This window comes from Aplysia californica, unplaced genomic scaffold, assembly GCF_000002075.1.
Source record: "Aplysia californica isolate F4 #8 unplaced genomic scaffold, AplCal3.0 scaffold00061, whole genome shotgun sequence".
In the NCBI taxonomy this organism is placed as follows: domain Eukaryota; kingdom Metazoa; phylum Mollusca; class Gastropoda; order Aplysiida; family Aplysiidae; genus Aplysia; species Aplysia californica.
Window position 1 is genome coordinate 551,073 of NW_004797331.1, and position 20,522 is coordinate 571,594.

The 20,522-nt window shown below is 38.5% G+C and overlaps 1 protein-coding gene across 1 annotated transcript in view; it reads left to right on the forward strand.

The window, feature by feature from the left end:
• Positions 1-11,243, forward strand: part of LOC101861104 — a gene marked incomplete at its 5' end in the record, with an annotated part of 12,766 nt that extends 1,523 nt beyond the window's left edge. Inside the window, 7 exon segments of the mRNA XM_005093272.2 lie at positions 991-1,244; positions 2,042-2,188; positions 3,631-3,854; positions 5,021-5,263; positions 7,291-7,465; positions 8,531-8,676; positions 10,555-11,243. Of these exon segments, the coding sequence (XP_005093329.1) occupies positions 991-1,244; positions 2,042-2,188; positions 3,631-3,854; positions 5,021-5,263; positions 7,291-7,465; positions 8,531-8,676; positions 10,555-10,879 (1,514 nt within the window). The 3' untranslated portion in view covers positions 10,880-11,243.
• Between the last annotated feature and the right edge of the window lie 9,279 nt (positions 11,244-20,522).

Here is a 20,522-nt window from a genome sequence, read left to right on the forward strand (position 1 = left end):
AGAGAGAGAGAGAGAGAGAGAGAGAGAGTTTAGTCCTTTTATTTGACCTCCTTGTCTTGTGTTTAATTCTTTGTCTACTTTTTAAATTCCATTTCTGCAATTGTTTTATATTTTAAAATCGTTCTGTCCCATGTCCACCAGCATTTCATTATTTGCATTCCCCTCTACATTCCTTACTATTGCCTGTCTACTCCATTCTCCCATTCCATTGCTCTGCAGTCAATTCTTCTTTTTTATCCTTCCTTGTTCTCTTTTTTTCTTTTTGACGATACCCCACTCAGCTCTATGCCTCAATGACAAGCAATGTTTATTGTGGATGTTTTGTAAATGCGAGATATGTTGTAAATAGACTGACGATTCGAGTTGTTTCTTTCCCATCCTCCTTCATTTTTGCTTTAGCTTAATATTTTCCTTTATTATTTTGCCTCCCCAACCTCCATCATATGAAAGAGGTGATGGCAAAACCAGCATGCTGGCCAGTATATATGTTTTTTTAAAAGCAGATCAATACCAGTATACATTGTTTATGCCATAGTATTCTAACAGGTACTTATTTTGGAGTCAGAAAACAATTACTTTTTTTCTGTCTTTTGTACTAGGATATAGACCTAATATCCTTTTTCAAATGCAAATTTTCCTCCTAGATAATATCTAGATCTTATCTTTTAAAAGGTCTTAATACTCTGCATGCAGCCAAGAACAAATTTTAATCATGAGCTTTTCGAACTCTCCCTTCAGTCTTTTTGTATTATCTAAGTTTGTTTTCATTTTGCCATTTTATCATCTCTTTCCATGGACACACTCTTTGGGTATGCTTGTGTGACTGAGTTGTACATTGTTGCTTGTGCATCTTTGAACATGAATGTAATGAGTGAAATTCTGTGTTGATACTGAATCTTTGCATGTTGATGTTCAATGTTCTGGTATATCCCCGCAAATTTCCCTGGTTGATCAAAAAGTTCATCTTGTCTTTTTTAAATCTTAAAACAGATGCCCGTATTCGAGCACTGGCAATGGCATGGGCTAGGGGCGACACAGAACTCGCCAAGACACTTCTACAGCTGCGGTCACAGTTTGGCCTTGTTGAGGTTCTCAGAGCTATCTCAATGCTTGATGCTGGTAGACAGATGAGGGTGCTGGAAAAACGAATGAAATGTCTTCAGTTGTCTGGAAATAAAGTCAGTCCTCAAAAGATTGGGAAACTGAAGTCTGATATTGACAATTTAAGAAGGATAAAACCACCGGTAAGTTTTTGCTGTCTCTAGCTCACAGCTTTTTACTTCAGAGCAGTACAATAATTTAATTATTAAATCTAGACTATAATTTATAATGGAACTGGCAAATTTTTTTTTTTTTTTAATTTAATATATGCGCTGTTATTTTCTGAAACCAAGATGTAAAACACATGCTTGGGTGATTAAAACAAATGAATTCAGAGAAATTATAATGGATTTTTATCTTTTGAATAGTGAATAATAAAGATGTATATTTTCATGTTGATTTTATTGTTATTTATAAAAAAAATTCTTCTCCATCTCTTCCATCATCCCTTGAATAAAGTATCTTTTTCTTCCCTCACTTTAGCCTCGTTCATCTTTGCCATCAATGTCACATTTCATGTTTTTATCATCATTGTTATTATCGTCTTCATTTTTATCATTATATTCAGCACAACAATCACAACCCGCGAATAGTAGTATGATCTCTACCAATTTTTTTATTTCGTAGGTTCCAAATACAAAATGTCTGAAAAAAAAGAGGATTCATTTAAAATACCTACACATCTTTGCACCAATTTCAAGAAAACTTCTAACAAATAAAATTCATCCAGGTGGATGTTGAATTTGTAAATATAAGAAAATCAAACTGAGTATTTGAGAAATATCAAGTTTTAAGAATTTCAACCTAAATTTAATGAATAGGTCCTCTTTTTTTAGACACCTGGTACATGAGAGTTTTCCTATTTCACATATTGTGCTGCATGCTACAGTAGTTATATGTTAATTAATTATTACTTTTCACATTGTATTTTTTCTTCCAGATTGGCACTGCAAGTGGCTCTGTCTGCAAGCAGGTTGCTGCCTGGGTGAGAGGATTTACCTCCGAGGAGCTAGAGTTTTGTGCCATTCACTTCCCGAAAGATCCATGGAAGAAGCTTGCTGATATTTGTCATCTAAATCCTACTAAGGTGAGATCGATTTGATTTTGTTAACCCTCCCACTAATGTACACGACGAACTAAATTGGTCGTAAGTTTCTCTCTGTAGTGTCGTGGCTGATTTATTAGGGTGTAATGTGAGTTGTTATTTTGGTGGGGTTTTTTGTATGCAGTAGTCTTTGCCTAAGATCCCGATGCTCAAGAGCAAGGAAAATGCGGGATCATAGGAGAACAGGGATCTTAGCCGACGAAAAACCCAGGGAAGAATCTACGGTGACACATGTTAAGGCTCATAATCTGTAAAATGGTCTCCCTCCACTCTAAAATGGACTGACATGCCATGCCCCCTGGGTGGGTTTATGACATATGACGAGCAAAGAGTAGTTAACCTTGATGACCTATCACATGCATAGTTGCATGAGGTGTGCCATTTTCACTTTTTATCCTATTGTGAGTCTCAAGATCTACTCTTACCCAGTTGTCCCTCTCCTTTACCTGTTGAAAATTTATAGCTTTCCTTCTCTGACTAAGTTCCCTCGCCTATGTCATTAGGCCTACTCAGCATTACGTTGTGACCTCATAAATTAAAATTCAGTCTGTCTCGCAGACTCGGGAATAGGGAAAACTGCTGCAATGGTCAGGGAAGAGTTCACAGCACGATGTTATCTTGTCTGGAGCAAAGTGATGTAAGTTTAGGTGGAGAGCTCATGTGCGAGTGCGATGTTCAGGGAAAACAAACGTGCCGGTTAGTTCACACATCGGTGTGATCCCATCAGGGGCAAACATTGTACTGTTTCATCAAGTTTTACAACGCTTTAAATGGGATCACTTTCAAGAAAGTGGCTGAACTTTGACACGACGGGCAGTTCATTGATCTCAACTTTTCCCTCTTGGTTGATTGGCTGTGCCGGCCTGGGTGTTTGTTCTGTAAATTATGATAAAAAATGCTCGATCTTAGCCTAATAATTTTTTGTAGACCTTCAGAGTGAATCAGAGCGGCATCTTAGGTGTGACTTTTGTACAGAAAAAAAATCTGTTTTCTTAAAACAGCGGGATCATAAGCGAACCGGGATCGTAAGTGGTGGGATCTTAGGTGGAGACTGCTGTATTGGCAAACATTTCTACTCTTTAGAAATGAGCTCTACTTCCTATTTACATTCTACTGTCTGAAAATGTTCTTGCTTGGTTAGCCTGTTCTCAAGCTTTTAAAAACGTAATATCATGGTGAAATCATATAATTTATTAATTTATTAATTTATTAATTTATTAATTAATATAATGCCTTCCACTATAGACTATTTGTTAGCGACGCTCAAAGGTTTAACAGACAAATTTTCTAGTTTGCCGAGAAAATATATATCCATTGTTAGTAGTAGTGTGTTACTTCAAACCAACAGTTTTTTTATTTGGATCTTTTTTTTAGTGTTAAAAAAATCTTAAATGGACATTATTTTTTTCATCCCTTCTCTGTAGGATTTCCCGTCTGCTTCTTGGTTTCTTCCCCACTGTTTCGGCACAGCATCTCCTCCAGATGGTTCTTCTCCGGCCCTGTGCCAGAACGTGACCTCAGAAAATGTTAACAGTCTGGTCGGGGAATGTGAGATTCCTTACAGTGTTGTGAAACAGTACAAACAACATCTGACTCCGGAGTCAAAAGAGAGGATTGCTGAGATGGAGAAGCTTGACACTGTTTTATGGTGAGTGAATATTTCCTGCCAGGCACGGAAAAAGATGGGTAGAGGAGAGTCAGAGAAGCATTAGTTGAGAACTACATAATAATGCAACAGGTGGTACAACAAACAAGAGAAAGATGTTTGCTTCTTCCCTAGGACACCACAAGGTAACAAAGTCTGGAAAAAGTAAAGTAGAAATATTTCCAAGTGCAACCTTAAGACAGTATGTGTGTGTGTGTGTGTTTGAGAGAGAGAGAGAGAGAGAGGGAGAGGGAGAGGGAGAGGGAGAGGGAGAGAGAGAGAGAGAAAGAGAGAGAGATCACACAGAGAGGAAGGCACGTTTTATATTTTGACAGTATGATTTTTATTATTTGAAAGAGGTACAAGATAGCTTAATAAAAAAGGGGGAAAAGTTGGCTTCTACCATTGGTTGGTTATCACATACACACAGCTCACAAGCAGCCAAGATAGGCTAAACACCTTGACTATGTTGTCGTTTCACTATAAAACAAGTGAGTAAAACGTTTGCCTTCAATAAACTGGTTCTTGTTTAGTTTACAACAAAGAACAGACGAGTGTTCTATACAAAAATAGATGAGCCAATGAAAGCATTACTTATAGACCTATGTTTAAAATTCAATTCTGTCATTCTTTTCATTCAATTCTAACTGAAAAGTATATTATTTTTTACACTGCCCTCTATCAAGGCTTCACGCTTGCACATCCAAGTGCACTTCTGCACCTAGTTTGGCTTTTGCCTGACTAACTTAAATGTGTGCATGTTTTGGTTGTGCCGTTCTATTTGTATTGGCTCACACATGTCCTAATGTAAAAGAAAATCAAAGATTGAAGACCCTTGTATAGTACCTTTATTGGGAGTGAGCTAGACCCTTCCAGATATCTTGGCACTACCCCTTTCCAGCCCCACCCCCACGCCTTTCTTTCCATCAAAATTCTATCATACTTCTCTCTCCTTCATCTTTTCCTTGTATGTTGCTCTCTAGTAAGACCTCTAATCTGGAGCACTTATATGACCTGTTTGTGCTGCAGGTAAAGTAAAGTACACTTTTTACTAAAACATATAACTGATAACCTATTTGTTTTGGAATTGCAAGTGCCATAAAGCTCTTACTGAACTTAAAACAGGTGAAAAAAAAATGCTGTGGAACTCTTGCTTAAACTTTCAACAGGTATTATGAAGATTTGTGCTGCCCTCAAGTAGATGCAGTGTTACTGAAGAGACTGCGGGCAAAGGATCCTGTCAACTTGCCCAATGGGAAACTGTTAGAGCGACTCATGACCATTCTCCTGCTGAGACGGCCAGAGCTCAACCAAACTTACGGAAATAGTCAATACCAGGGAGAGCCGGAGGGAGAAGATAATTTCTTCAGTTTGTTGATAGAATTAGCAGAACCTCGACTAACATCCATCAGGTAAGCTTATTTCATCAACACCAGAATCTTACTTCCATGGTTCGATGGAATTAATTTTTTGTAACAATTCAATTCGACTACTTTCACAACATGTGCTTTGACTTAAGACAAAGAACAGGCTTTAACATAAAGACAAAGGAGTGTAGCTTCCCCCAGAGAAGTTTTTTATAAAGTTTTGTTTTCATTCATAGCTCTTTAGATGAGAGACCTGTGTATGCCTATGTGCATCGCACCAGCTGCTGGGAGCGTTAGTCGCTTGTCATTTTGGGAAACAGCTTTAGCCTCTTGTAGTGGCAGCTCGGGTTTGGTCACTTGATTGGAGATTTTTTATACTAAGTCTGTGATTTGTGTTATTTGGGAATTTTGTTGCAGTTGTACCGAATTATAGAGTGAGGTAACTCTGAGGTACATATGGGCCCATCACCTCCTCCATGTATGGTATACATTAAAAAATGTCCAAGACAGCTGCACATTGTCGAGGAAAAAAGTGGTTGCCGCATACAGGTGAACGTCTTACACAGCATTATTATGATGACGAAAATAAAATGCAACAGATGAAATGGCAAGCGGCAATTTGCACCGGTGGTTGTCTTAATTATACAGGTGATCGTCAGAGCTGGTTTGACTGTATGCCATTAGTGTAATACCTTTTCAACACTGGAACACTTTTTAATCCAGTGCACTATATCTCTGATAGGGAGAAGCCCGTTTCATTTGAATCTTAGCAAGGCTTATGTTACTGTTTAACTTTCCTTTCAAAATTTCATAAGCCTGTGCAAGTAGAAAGGGAGATATTGGTAAATTTGTATAGAACACTGAAAGTAACTGTTATAATATAATGGATATTACTCCTTTATACAAATAGTTGAAATAATCTAGAGATGGAACATCTTTCTTACTTTTCCATAGGACCTTTTCCATCGGACCAAAGTTAAGTAAGTCGAAAGTCCTGAAAAATTCTCAGTCAACTCCAATCCTAAAATGGTGTGTTTGAGACGACAGATATCGTGGTCTTCCACTTTCACAGTTGATTCAAAGCATAATATTAATAGTACCCAGCTCACTTATACCATCCTTTATAAATCTGTTCTGACTACCCAGTTCCATGTGTCAGATGAAGTAAATACACATGTATCATTCAATGGTGCTATACCAGCATCTGCAGTCTAGTGGTTAAGTGCTTTGCTGTCACATGCACGAGACTTGAGTTTGATTCACAAGTGGAAGGAAATTTTTGCCAGTATCTCGGTCTTTCTGCTGGGATGTTGTATCCCTCTCAGCCTGAGTTCACCATGACAGGCAGAGTCGGAGGCCCACCTCCTAAATGATCCAAATTGTGTCGATGGGGGTGTAAAAACATCTAAATTAATACTTTTTTTTTTCTAATGGTGATTTGCTATGGGGTAACATAGAAGCGGAACCAATAAATTGGCAAAAAGATATTATTAATCCGAATACAGGAAAAAGAGGCTAAAACAGCACCTGGACATGGATGGCTGGTGCCTCTGTAAATAAATCATTGATGGTCTGGTCTGGTCTGGTGATTTGCTCTATTAGTGGAACTGGGAGAAAAAGAGTTGTCTCTCTTTATTTTCTAAAACCATTATATCGCTGAGGTTGATCTGTAGGGCCTGGGTATAAATGAAGAGTCAGCATGTATCGTAAATTGTGTAAAAGTACTGCGGGCTGGCTTTTGTTGCTAATCATTTAAATCTGTAGTGCTTTTTCACATGATGAAATATTTTCAATAGGCCAGATTAAAGTTTAGAACATATTATATAACATCTTCAACATCTGAGTCTGAGCCAGTGCAACTCTGCGATTCTGTATTCTGTTACAGTCGACTCTGCTTGTGTTGAGCTCGCTTGAGTTGATCTTAGGTTAAGCTGGTCTTTTTGTCAGGTCCTGGCATCTCTTCTTCTTTACAGTTTCCAACGGTTAAGTTGATATTTTGATGAGTTTATCTTTTTTTTCACTCCCTCTTTGACATCAACTCATTTGTAGTCGACTGTATTTTATCTCCGCAGGCTGTCCTTAGAGTCTCCGGTCGTAGTGATTGGAGATGCCTCTTCCTCGATGTGCGTTGCCATTCGCACCAGCACAATCATTGCCAGCCTCCTCACATCTATCTGCTCGGCAGAGCTCGTCTTTTTCAATTCAGAGAACATAGAGGCACCGTTTGTCCCCAAGACTGTTGGAGAGGTATTTCTAAAAATTATGCTAATAAACTTGTACCTTCTTTATGGTAATTCTAACTGGAAGCACGTGAATTTGAAACATTCCTTTTCAACCCTTGAAGTGCCTGTGTTTGTGGTGTAGCGGTTAGGCATTTTAGTGTGGCTCACAGGAGACCTGAGTTCTACTCCCGAGTGGAACGACAAATTTTTATTGAGTATCTCAATCTTTCTGCTGGGATGTTGTATCCTTTTCAGGCCAGGTTGGCCCGAAAAGGCAGAGTTGAAAGTCCAGGTCCTAAATAATCTATGCATTGATATTACCTGTGCTGCGTTTTCTCAAGTTTCAAAATTCAAGCATGGTTTTATATCTACTCGACAATATGCCCTTTCCCGCGGCCCATCCTTAATGAAAGTATTCTTGTAAAAAAGGTAAAAGACCTGCAAAAAGAACACTGTACTGAGGGCTCATGCTCTCCTAGCCCTGACAAAGAGGTGAAAGTTTACAGCTACACAGCCTAATCCAGCCCATAGAAGTAATGTTTGAAGTGCTGTGTGTGCATGTTTGTGTTTGTCCCACTCAGATTTAACCGTTATAAATCATGCCGAACTACTTTTAAGGCAACTTTTTCATCACATGAAAATTAATTAGAGAGGAAATTTGGTGGTGACTCGGCTTCATCCCCACCTTCAACAAAAATTTAATAAGAACAAAGAGATTGAAAACTAAGGTAACTCTTCTCGTTTGAATGGTTCTCAAAATGCCGTAGCTCACCGTGAGTATAGAAAAATCATCACTGTTTCGTTCTTATTGCTTGCTATTTGGTGGTAAAGAACTGGAAGCAACCTAAGCCCCACCCAAATTTTGGTCCACCCACCGCCACTATAGCCTTGACAGATAAGATGAAGCAGCCTTCCTCTTAAATTGCGTTGAGGAAGGCCTAAAAATATTCCATCATTTACTATCTCAGGTAAAGAAGTTGGCCTATAGGATACGTTGCAAGTGCTTTTAAACTACAAATAAAGTTTTTTAAAAAAAGACTTCACAGTTATTATTCTTTAACTTTTGCATTTATTGTTTTTTTTCCTCAAGATGCTCCGGCTTGCTGTGACCATGAAAGCTTGTGGGTCAACATCCCCAGCTGCCTCTCTTTACCCATACTACGAGGCCAAAAAGAAAGTGAACACGTTTATCATGGTCACTGACGAGGAGGAGAACACAAATTCTCATGGCTTTTTGTAAGTTTGCTTCAGATTGCAAAATTGTGCTGCAACCCTAGACTTGATTGAAGTATAATACCCTAGACTTTGCTTTTTGAGTTTTAGCAAGAGTTTTTTATACAGTGCTTGTAGCACATGGTCATAAAAGTGATGAAGATTTGAGGTTTTACCAGAGAGTAACACACATACAAAGCAAAGAGGGAAGAGAGATAGGATAATACAGTATAACCTGGATATGTCGAACACAGATTACTCGAAATCACGCATCCTTCCAACTGTGCCAGCGGTCCCGTTGTTTCTTCTTCTTTTTATTTTTGTAAGAAAATTACGTGAAGCTCAAGCACAGACTCAGAATTCAAAAGAAGGGTAGAACACAAGTCTTGCTAGGGCCAAGCCCACGCAACACCTCCTTGCCGTTCATTCGGCTTCAAATTGAATAAAACAAAGAGTCAGAATTACGTCACAGTACATTGTTTAGGAAAGTGTTATACAGTGTAAAGCGGATTCAACGAAGTCGCCGAGCCTGACCTTCAATTTTTTTGAATCTGAGGGTTCATTACAGCAAACATGTGGTTTTTGTGTAGATAATTATAGCCACAGTGTATAACGCTGATATTCGTCTTTTGCTGGCGAAGATAACCTTGACTTCATATCACTAGAGGGTTGGGATGTGTGCAGAGATAGCTGATCAGGCCTATCTTAGCCCGGAAATATCTGTTGCGGTGGGGGCAGGGGATGTTTGGGGTTGAACTAGACTGTGAGGTAGGGCTCTCTCGGTCTTTTCTCAACTACCGTCTCCATTCTTTGTTTCTGGTGGCGTTGGTGGCCTAGTGGTTAGGCTACCAGACTCGTAATCGTGAGATTACGGGTTTGGGGATTCGAGCCTCAGCTCGGTCCGACGTTGTGTCCTTGAGAAAGGCACTTTACACGAACTTCCCATTTGGCTCTGTCCTATCGGAGACGGACGTTAAACTAGGAGGTCCTGCCCCTTAAATAAACTGTTAATCCCATACCATTTTCACCATTTTTTTCTTTGTTTCTGATGCGTCTTTCTTCGAACTTGGCGACTCCAGATCTTATTAAAGAGCATTGAAACTGTGCAATCACGAGCAGCTTCTTCTCAGGTGGTATGGGGAATGTCACAACTCTTCAGGCATGCTTTCAGTCAGAGCATCTTTGAAGCTTTTTTTCTGTCCGCCAAGAGAACGTTTGCCTAGAGACATCTTAAAATGTGCTTGAATTTGATTTGAGTGAGGGACAGTTGAGTTAAGTCATCAGCCTCACTCTTTTGTCCCAGTCCATCTAAATGCTTGTATAAGATTGACAAAGAATTATCATTGTTTATTTGAAGTATTCTGCACCCCCATTGACCCAGTTTAGATCATTGGGGATTCATTTGTCAGATTTGAGTAGTGTACAGCATTTCAGCAGACAGATTCAAATACTAGATGGAGACACTTGATAGAAAGACTTTTTTACTTAAGAATCGAATGCCTTTGATGTGCTCTGGTGAAGAGCCTAACTGTTTCGACACAGATACTGGTATCAAGAATTTTGCTTACGATAAGGTAGCTTAGATAATTGTTTCCAAAAATCAATGCATCGAAGGGATGGTTAGATTAGAAGTGTCTTTAGTATTTTTTTCATGCATGTTACTGCCCATCATAACTGAAGACTGAAGCTATTGAATCTGATTTCCTTCCTTGTTGTGTTCATATTAATATTATTAATGTTAATTTAACAATCTCAAACTTATAATGTTTAAGACTCAAATTCTGTATCGTTTTGTTGGTTTCTCCTCAATTCAAAAATGTTCTTAAATACTGCGTAATTCTCCTTTTTGTGTGAATTTTGATCAATGTGTAAGAAATATTGCGTGTGTTCTACTTCTTTCAGATTTACGCAACTGTACAAGAAGTATTGCGAGGAAGTGCACCCAGCGTATCTTGTGTTTGTCTCGTTTCTACGGAGCCAGCACGCTCAAGGTCAGATGATAAAAAGTTTGGAGGCTGAAGGCTTCTCCCCCAAACAGCTCAGACTAGAGGGGTCACGACCTGACCTGACCAGGCTGGATGACCTTTTCGCCCAAATGTCAGCTGTGACAACGGCTTCTTTCCTGGAGGAGGTGGAGGGTGCGGAGAGCCAGGTGAAAACCGATGGACTCAAGACTCTTTACGATGGTATTACAAATGCTGGCATGTTTTCCCAAGATGAAGAGTGAATCAGAGAAAATGCTGGCTTGTTTTTGGCCAGATGAAGAGGAAATCACAGCTTTTGATTGATGGTTCAAATTACTTGTACCGTGTTTCTTGATCACAACAATGGTGCACCCATAGGATTTTATGACGGAGTTTGAGTTTGAAGTGCCCCTCACGCCGTACAAAGAGAGTGATGGACAGCGTTTACTGCACACCCTACAGTCCACTGATGCATAGATCTAGGTCTCGGTCTAGGGCTGGTCGGTTAAAAGTTGGAATGTTGGGGGGACTTAAATGTTTCTTTATTGGTCCCTAGAAATGTATCTTTGAGAGAAGCTTTCTGACTGGTGTTCGAGTTTGAGTGACTGCGTGTAATGTTTAGTTAGATCTAGGCCTGATGCGACATGCGTATATGCCGTAAAACACTAGATAGACAGGCCTCTATAGGATTAAAGACATAAAGCCAAGTAAGCCTAATCAGCTGCGCTCGAAAAACTTATAACATACTTGTTCAACGTATCATAAGAGAAAATGTTTCTCGAGAATGATTCTGCATGAATTTACAGTCGGGGGTGGTCGCTTGGAAAGCCACACGGCTGGTCCGTTGTCTCTATGACAATGACCAAGTTTCCTCTTAGGCTATCTCTTCCCTACGTTTATAGTGCATATTCATTGAAATTGTCTTTGTCAGTTTTTGGGCATATGGAGTTATTGGTATAATCTTAAACATTATTCACTGGCCTTGCTTTTGAGTTTAAAAACACCCATTTTTCTTGAACAGAAATTGAGATATTTGCGATTGAAGATGGTGAGGTTGCCTGGTTTCAGAGGTAAAATTAGCGAGAAAATGGCTGCCAAAGTTTGGTGATTTCCATAGTCCTTAGAAACTGAAAATTTACATTTTTTGTACCCCTTAACTCTTTTCCTACCTGGCCAAAATCCACCAGTGGCCCGCGGCTTTTCCCTCACCTATTTTTACGCCTCTCCCCACCAAAGGAAAAATGTCAAAACATCCAACTACACACACACACAAACCATTGTATGGCCCATCAAACTGAATGTTACAAAATAATCTATCAGAATGGTGATACAATATTAAAGTTTTATTTCAATTATATTAGTTTGGGATTTCTAAAAGTGATTATAATGCAATATCGAAGGTGTCATATAAAATCAACAATTTTCCAGCTTTGAAAGGTCATATAAAAAAAAAAGGACTACAACAGCATCATTCAAACGTCACAGGTAGGATGCCTCAAGTAATGCAAAGAAATGCTGACAGATATATGTGTACCTTTATATTATTCTGTCCCCGTGGGTTTATGCACCCCGCATAATTTAGATTCAGCAAAATTTGATCATTTTTTGCATAATTTCTGATTATTTTCCTTTTTAATTCTTTGTTAAAATTAACAGAATCGCATAATTTCACATTTTTGAGCTCATTTTGCATAATTTCAGAATTTTTCTAGCGTAAAACAACGGGGACAGATTATTATAGAAGTGAAAATATGAGACATACACTGAAGTCAGGGGAGCACTTTTCTTTTCATTTTTTCGTTTCGAAGGGGACAGAAAAAAGTGCTCAAATCACAGAAAATCGTCTTACAATGCTAATATATTTTCTTTATATCCGCTTACAGGAAGTCTATTCTATTATTTCGAAAACGTGGATCGGCTGAGAATTTCATGTCTTTTCATTACTGGATTGGAATAGATACCGAGCCACATGAGCAGTATTTTGCAGTTCTTGGTCCAACGTTTTTCAGTAAAATCCACAAATGTGTTTTTAAATGGACATAAAAGGTGTTGAGTCAAAAAATAAATATTCGATGGCAATTGCACAAATGGCAGAAAAATGCTGATTTCTTTGATTCCATTTTGATGATCGCCTAGTTTCACTATGATGCATCACATATCATCAGCAGATGTGAACAACAATCTCCATGCAGTATTTCCAAAGTTATGCAGTTTGTATATATTTATATTTACTTAAGATATTATTTTACCTTTACTAATTGTTATATGTTTATGGTTTTATGGTAAATAAAGCATTCACATATATGTAGCATGTGTGTGTGTGTGTGTGTGGTGTGTGTGTGCGTGCATGTGTGAGTATATAAATTTGAGAGGGAGAGACTTATTTGTTCATATATGTAAAAGAGAGAATAAAAAACAAATATTGTGCATATGACCATGCGTGTCTTTTGCATTTAAGGCAACAAAGAGCCTACAAATAGGCCTGTTAATTACACTTCAGACATCGGACTATTTTATTCTTGGCGCATTAGTTGCGACCACGGAAACGAATTACAGATTCTAAAAATGTAATTACAGGTGTTTACGCCCCCTCGCCTCCTGGATACTGATTAGAATAGTTAGATCATTTGGGAGGCGGGATGCTTCGACCATGCCTATCAGGGCCAACCCGGTCTTAGATGAATACGTCCCAGAGGACAGACCAATGGACTCGATAAAGAAACCTCCCTTCTCGAGAATCAAATTCGCATCATCAATCAAGTGCCTAATCGTTACACCACAAAATCTGGTATAAATGGAAGGGGACACGTCAACGTGAATAATGCAGGCAGTTGAGCAAAGCGCATTAATTAGGGGGTGGGGGAGGGGAGAGAAGCTAGACAATAGACATAAGTAAGTCTATAATGGCAGCCACCAAACTTTATTGACAAAGTCCTGAGTATACTCCAAAAACACATCTTCCAAGTTTTTCCAATTTCTTAAAACCCCACATGATGGTATGGACGTGATGTATACTAAGAAGATGAAATAGCCAACATGTATTATTATTATTATTACTAAAACAGGCTTTGCAAAGGCCCTTTAATAAATTAATGTTAAACTGTCAGAACACACTAACCGTTGGCAGGCTTGCCAAGTTTGACAGTGAAGTGATCAACAGGTAATATCTACGATTTTAAAATAAAGCTTTCTAGTTCTTAGAGTAAGAGTTGTATTCCCGGCACATCTTCTGTAAGTTAGGAGCATTTTAATATAATAGGCAGTGCTCACTGAAGTATCGGTTTGGTTTAGTTTCTGGCGGCTTCAGTGCACACTAGAATACTATTAATAGATCCCTGCCTCAAACTGATCTCCCGACTTGCGGCCTTAAAACAAACACATTTGTTTTTGAAGGTCACCATTGGTTTTGTTTGGTTTATGTCTTGATGGTAGCTTTTGCCCCTACTCCAAGGAGAAAAATCAGGCTAGTCCCTACAACCAAACAGAACCGATCCTGACAATGGGCACCACTTACAGTTTCCAAGAAGGCTGAAACACATCACTTGAAAATGTGTGGAACTGTTCCATCATCTCAGGGAAAGAGTATAGATGTGTGTGTGTGCACACAGCATGTGTGAGAGAGAGAGAGAGAGGAGAGGGAGAGAGAGGGAGGGAGGGAGGGAGCCAATTAAAAATTTTTAATTAATAGTTCCTTGGCATTGTTTTAGCTATACACATCTTGCAACTTTTCTTGCAACTTTTGCTAATTTTTATTGCAACTTTTTGCAACTTTTTCTATTTTCAAATGCAACTTTCTCTGAGGACAGTTTAATAACTAGCTGGGTACCCGTTCGAGGAACGAAATCAAAAGAATTGATCGTGAAGTCATTTTTATGCAAGAGAAAAATTAATGATCAATTGAAAGAGGTATAGATTAATCCTATATTGCACTTTCGTAGCTGAACATTCCAGAATTTCAAAGTTGTGGAATCAGTGCGCACTGCTAGTGAATGGAAGCCTCACTTGTCTTAGAAGACGGACATTCCCAAGATTAAATCTAAACGAAACTAATGAAAAATTGAAAGTTAAACTAGATCTACAGTGACTTCAGACTCCTTGATATTCCTTCGAATGATTCTGAATCACCGTTACTTTTTTTCAAATTCGAAAGTTAAATGGACTTTCACAAATGTAATATATAAAATAGATAAACATAGAGCATCATCTTACTAGACACGCGACTTTATATTATATATCATACTTCGGGAAGTACTGTACTGTAACATAGAATGTGCCTCTTGTTATTTTACTCCCCCATCAACAGTTAAAACCATTTAGAAAGTAGGCAGCTTTGACCCTGCCTATCAAGGCCAACCCGAGCTTAGATGAATACAACATCCCAGCAGACATATTTGATAAAAATCATTTCCACACAGGAATCAAACTCACATCTTCTGCATGTGATGGCAAGGGGCCTTAGCACTATACCAAAGAAGCCAATAGGATACAGTATAGGAAAGAGTCAGAAACTACAGGTTACTGTAGTACACTAGAAATCGGCACGATGACCGGTGTAGTTTGCTGTAAACAGATTAATTAAGATAATAACATAATTACATTCATTTTAAAAGAAAAATAAGTAAAAGGCACATCTGACAACTTAGCATTCACCATCATTATGATCATATCACAGAATGATGTAGACAGCTTGCTCATTATGAAAACAGTGACAAAACCCAGTGCAGATGTGGATAAAAATGTATTTATTGTTCTTGACTGTTGGGGTAACACCCTGTGTGAAAATACCCAACAGCTGCGTGCTTAAGGCAGGTACAAGACAGCATCAGTCCGTGCAGTGATACAAATATTTATTAAAATAAATAGCCATGTCATGACAAAGTTTGAGTAGACAGAAGCAGATTGACAAAATAGACTCATTCAATCATAGAAAGGGGACAAAAAAGATGGATAGACAGAAACGACAGAGGAAAAAAAAGTAGGACCAACAAAAATCGCCTTCCAACCACTTGCAGTTCCACGAAAAAAAAAAGAGAAAAGAAAGTCATGTAAGGCTCACTGGACAGTGCTAAAAAGTAAAAAGGCTTCAACCATTAGTTTAGTATAGGCTCAGAGAAACGCGTTCATACAATAATCAAAATTAACGGTCTTTCGTGTTGGGGAAAAGCAAGACAGACAGGAAGTAACGAATGAGTGAGGTTTTTTTTAGTAAAGAGAAGCACACTGACACAATAATGATCATTTAAATCTGGGAAAAAGTAAGATAGACAGAAAAAAAAGAGGGAGAGTAGAGAAGTAAGAAAGAAGCTAATGATATTAGAGGTACTCTCCAACAATCGGCCTGTGCTTACAGCATGAAATAGATGCTTCTACCGACGATGGTGCATATAATTTGTAGAAAGCAATAACAAGATTATTAGTAATAATAACAATAATAATACATTTATTTATATAGTGCATATATCCATGCTCTATGGACCTTGGGCTGCCTGCATCTTGAGCTGTTGATAAGGCTCAGCAATAACAGATGATAGAAGGGAAGAGATACAAATGGAAACACAAAGTGTACAGAACAAGTGAGTCAGAAGATAAAACATACAATGTATGTATTTACATAATAGACATGCTGCAAGAAAAACAAAAGGTGATTCCCATTTGTTTCTAAAGTTAATCAAGGACACATTGAAATTGCACCAAGGTGTAGGTTTTTAGTTTAGTTTTAGTAGAGGATTTACGGCGCTCCCAACTGCATAAGGTCATATGAGTACCAAGGGTGGATGTCAACAGAGAAGTCCTTACAGGGAATCAGACTTACTCTGTTCACCTCTCTAGCTTCAACAGCACAAAGTCTGCTTCGACTATCAAGGCACCCCGTAAATAGTGGGTCACAAGAGTGTGACAAACATACAAAAGAAGTAGAGAAAAAATGACAATAGTAAGGATTAGGAAAGAAAAAGCAGCAGCTCCCTGTTGTAGATCAGGCAGTTATGAGCATGACATTGATGAATCAGCCCATTTACAATTCTACTATGCATGAACGAGAAATGTCCCCCCTTTGGGAATGGCCTAAAGACAATTCAGTCAGTGGCACTGCCCCGGGGGTTTGGTGGGGGGGGGGGGGGGAGGGGGGGGGAGGTGTAGGTTTAAAAATGGGTATGAATCATGAACATATGGCGAAAGAAAGTAAGAATGCATTTATTAACAGGATCTACTAAACATAATTTGCGACAGGGTATACGTCAAGCTATTTCCAATAAATAGATTACTATGTTACGTACAAAGCAAAGATTAGTTTGATTATTCATATGTACAGTGCTGCCCTATTAATACTATAAAAATGCTGTTTATTCACCAAAGTATGTACAGGGGCAAAAACATTTTCCTCAAAAATTGCTTTTACCCAATAAGGCAACAGACATTCCCTAACTTTCACAGACAATTTTTCAGATAACCAATATGTACTGATATTTGCTACATTTTAATGGGAAAAGCTCAAGCCTTTGAACAGTGCCTTTGGCGACTTCCGCGAAATGGTTGTCATTTGTAAATTGATTTAAATTCAAACATGTCATACAGGCCCGATGGTAAAAAAAACAACAACCCCAGAATCTCCACATTTTTCTGCACTACTATCAAGTAACAGTCTTGGCTAGTATTGGCAAATGAACAATATCGGTGATAAAAAGGTGAACCTCCAAAACTGGTGATTATAGATGCCAAATTGAAAAAAAAAGAAAAAAAGAATAGTTGGCAAGGTGCTCTTCAGTAAGAGCCCCTAGGTAGTAGATTATTCGAAATAGGTTGTGAACAGAATTACATCCGCATAGTAATTCATATAATTATGTTCACAGAGTATATTTTAATGATAAAGAAAAGCAAGACAAAATGACAGACAGAAATAGACAGAGACCAGAAAAAGGACATCCCATTAAGAGATTAATTTTAATAGGTGTGTAAGACTAAATGCAATTCTTCAAACCAGAGAGACACATAAAATATCATAAGAGTACAACACACCCAAACTGTTTACACATATGGCACAGAAGTCAGATGTGTTACATCAAGCATCAAGTAATATCATCTTATGTCAAAATGGCAAGGCAAACTAACTTCAACATTCTAAAGGGGTATAGTTATGAAGGAACTTTCACTTTTAGGGAACATATTGTTTGTTTTGTTTAGTATAGGGTTTTATGGCGCTCGCAACTGCATAAGGTCATATGAGCGCGCGGGACACATCTAATACTTTTTCGGTGGTAGGAAATTTTGAATTTTGCCCAGGTGACGGCCGAAGCCTACTCTTATCGATTTTAGACCACCAAGGGATCTTTAACATGCGCAACTTGCACACGGGCCCTCCGAGATTTTTCGCCCTTGTCCGAGAAGGCTAGGTGTAGATCTTTCCTACCAGAAGATCAGGGGTGTGGCAGAAAGACAGCAGTTAGGAGGAGCCAAGAAGTAGCAGTAGAAAGGCTGCAGAAAGAGTCAGGAGCCCAGAGGAGGGGGCAAAGGAGGTGAGGGGGTGGGGGCAGAAAGTGGAAATGAAAGCAGACAACAGAACATTGTTAGAGATCAGGAAAGGATGTGAAAGGAGACAATTTTAGAGAAGAAAATTTTTTGGTCGCTACCCGGAATCGAACCCGGGACCTTTGAATGAGAGGCCAACCTCTAGGCCACGAGAGCCCCCTTAGGGAACATAGCATTGCATAAGCATACACAACATGCATATCATACACACACACAACATGCATATCATACAAACACACACACACACACAGATATAGAAACATATATAATACATATAGGTACACTCCCCCCTTGTGCTGCCATAACATAAAATTAAAAAGATAAAAATATATAATGCACTATAGATTACTTATTGAGGAACTTGTGAGCTTAAAAAATTGTAAGGAATGACATTTCAAAGGAATTTGAGGACAATGACTGGTAAAATGTGGCCAGCGCACAATAAAACAAATCTAATTTGCACTAATAAAAGTCAGCCGTGAGCAGGGACTGGAATGAAAAACCCCCACCAAAATTTAAAAAATAAAACAAAAAACTTATTCCATGCTTTACAAAAATATAAAAACATGCAGCTTATTCTTATTCACAAACAAAAAAGCCTTATTGAGCCACTCTCAAACAGTGAGAATGTAACTGGAATGACAAATTTCTTCTATTAAGATGAACAAAATAAATGGAAACTTAATATGAAAATAAAGCATTTCAATTAAGAAATGAAATGCTTTTTCGATTGAAAGACCAACCCTTGAGACATACAACATCTGAATCTAAATAAAAATTTTTTTTTAAAGACCCATTTAATGACATCATTTCTAAGTCAGTAGATTCATGTTCAGTACATTGTTATGTAAAGACTATGGATCCATTTACATATTTTGTGAATTGCATTGTGTATATTATTTTATTATATATGTGCTCATTTCGTGACGATGTGTAAGCGTGCACGTGTGATAAGCAAGTAGATGTGTATGTGTGTGTGTGTGTGTTTGTGCGTGCGTGTGTGTATGTGTGTGTGTATGAGTATGTGTGTGTATGAGTATGTGTGTGCGTCACGAGCGTGAATATTGTTCGTACATGCCTTTATGTAAAGCGCCTAGAGCTGTGTTTACACGGGAGTGGGCGCTATAGAAATGATCTTCATTATTATTATTATTATTATTATAGTTCAAAACTTTGCTATGTAAATTTTAATGATTTTCTTTTAAAATGTGTTTGTTTTCGTCTGATTATAAACAGGGTGTCTTTTACAATCATTAAGTTTAGTCATCAATACCAAGACACTCACAGGGCACGTAATTAAATTAAAAGACCAAAAAGTGTCAGTGGCAACAAGAAAACTTTCCAGTTGGAATTTTGAAACGTGTCCCCTTTTTAAACCCAGGGGCTATTGTATGAACAAGGATACCACCTTATGCTATCCTGGGAGGCAGATTTGGATGAGAGATCAGAATAATCCTCAAGTTGAACACTAGAAAGAAAAACTTTCACTGTTTCAATGCGACTGTATCGGTACTTTAACATGAATAATGTTTGCTAGCACTGCCAAGAAAAAAAAATGAAGGAAAATGCATTCTTGTAATCTGTATGCCATACCGTTACACAAGCATGACAGTTGCACACATGGGAATTATTGTGATGTTTTAAAAATAACTCAACTTTCCTGAACAAGTGTCGATCTTCTAGATTGCAAACTAAGAAGAAAAAAAAAGACCTGTGCAAGTCGCCCGATCTGGGGTGGCTAGCGTTTTGCTACTCGACCGATTTCGGTCGATTAGCCTGACGCTACTGGCCCATGGGGATATCTGCGACCTCAGGTGGCTAGCATTTTTCTGCCCACCCGGAGCGGGTCACCTAGATCTAGTCTTAGTCTTAGGCAGCGTAAACACGGCCACATGAAGCTATTGAGACCACCCAGCACACTTCTGTGATTGGCCCAAAACAGATCATAGAATATGTTTTTCCGACATCTAATTTTGTCGTCTTCCGAGGTTTCCCTCACGAGTTGACTAGATCCCCTAGATCTATCACTCTTTATTATTTAATTATTATCATCCATCAAAATGCCGGTGACAAAGTTACTAACAATAGAAATGCAACGTCGTGATGTTATCAAAGATTGTCTAACTACTACTAAGATGTATCAATTGCCCTATCTCGCGTCCGAACGACACGTGGATGCTAGATCTACCTCGTTTTAGCGCGTGACGGCCCATGATGAGTGTAAACAAACGTTCCAGCGCTGAGGTGAAAGCAAAAAATTTTGTCTGCGGGCAGATAGAGAAAGAGAGGGGGGAGAGAAAGAAAGAGAGAGAGTGAGAAAAAGAAAGCGAGAAAGAGAGAAGGGGGGGGAAAGGAAGACCTAGGGAAACGAGAGAAGGGGGG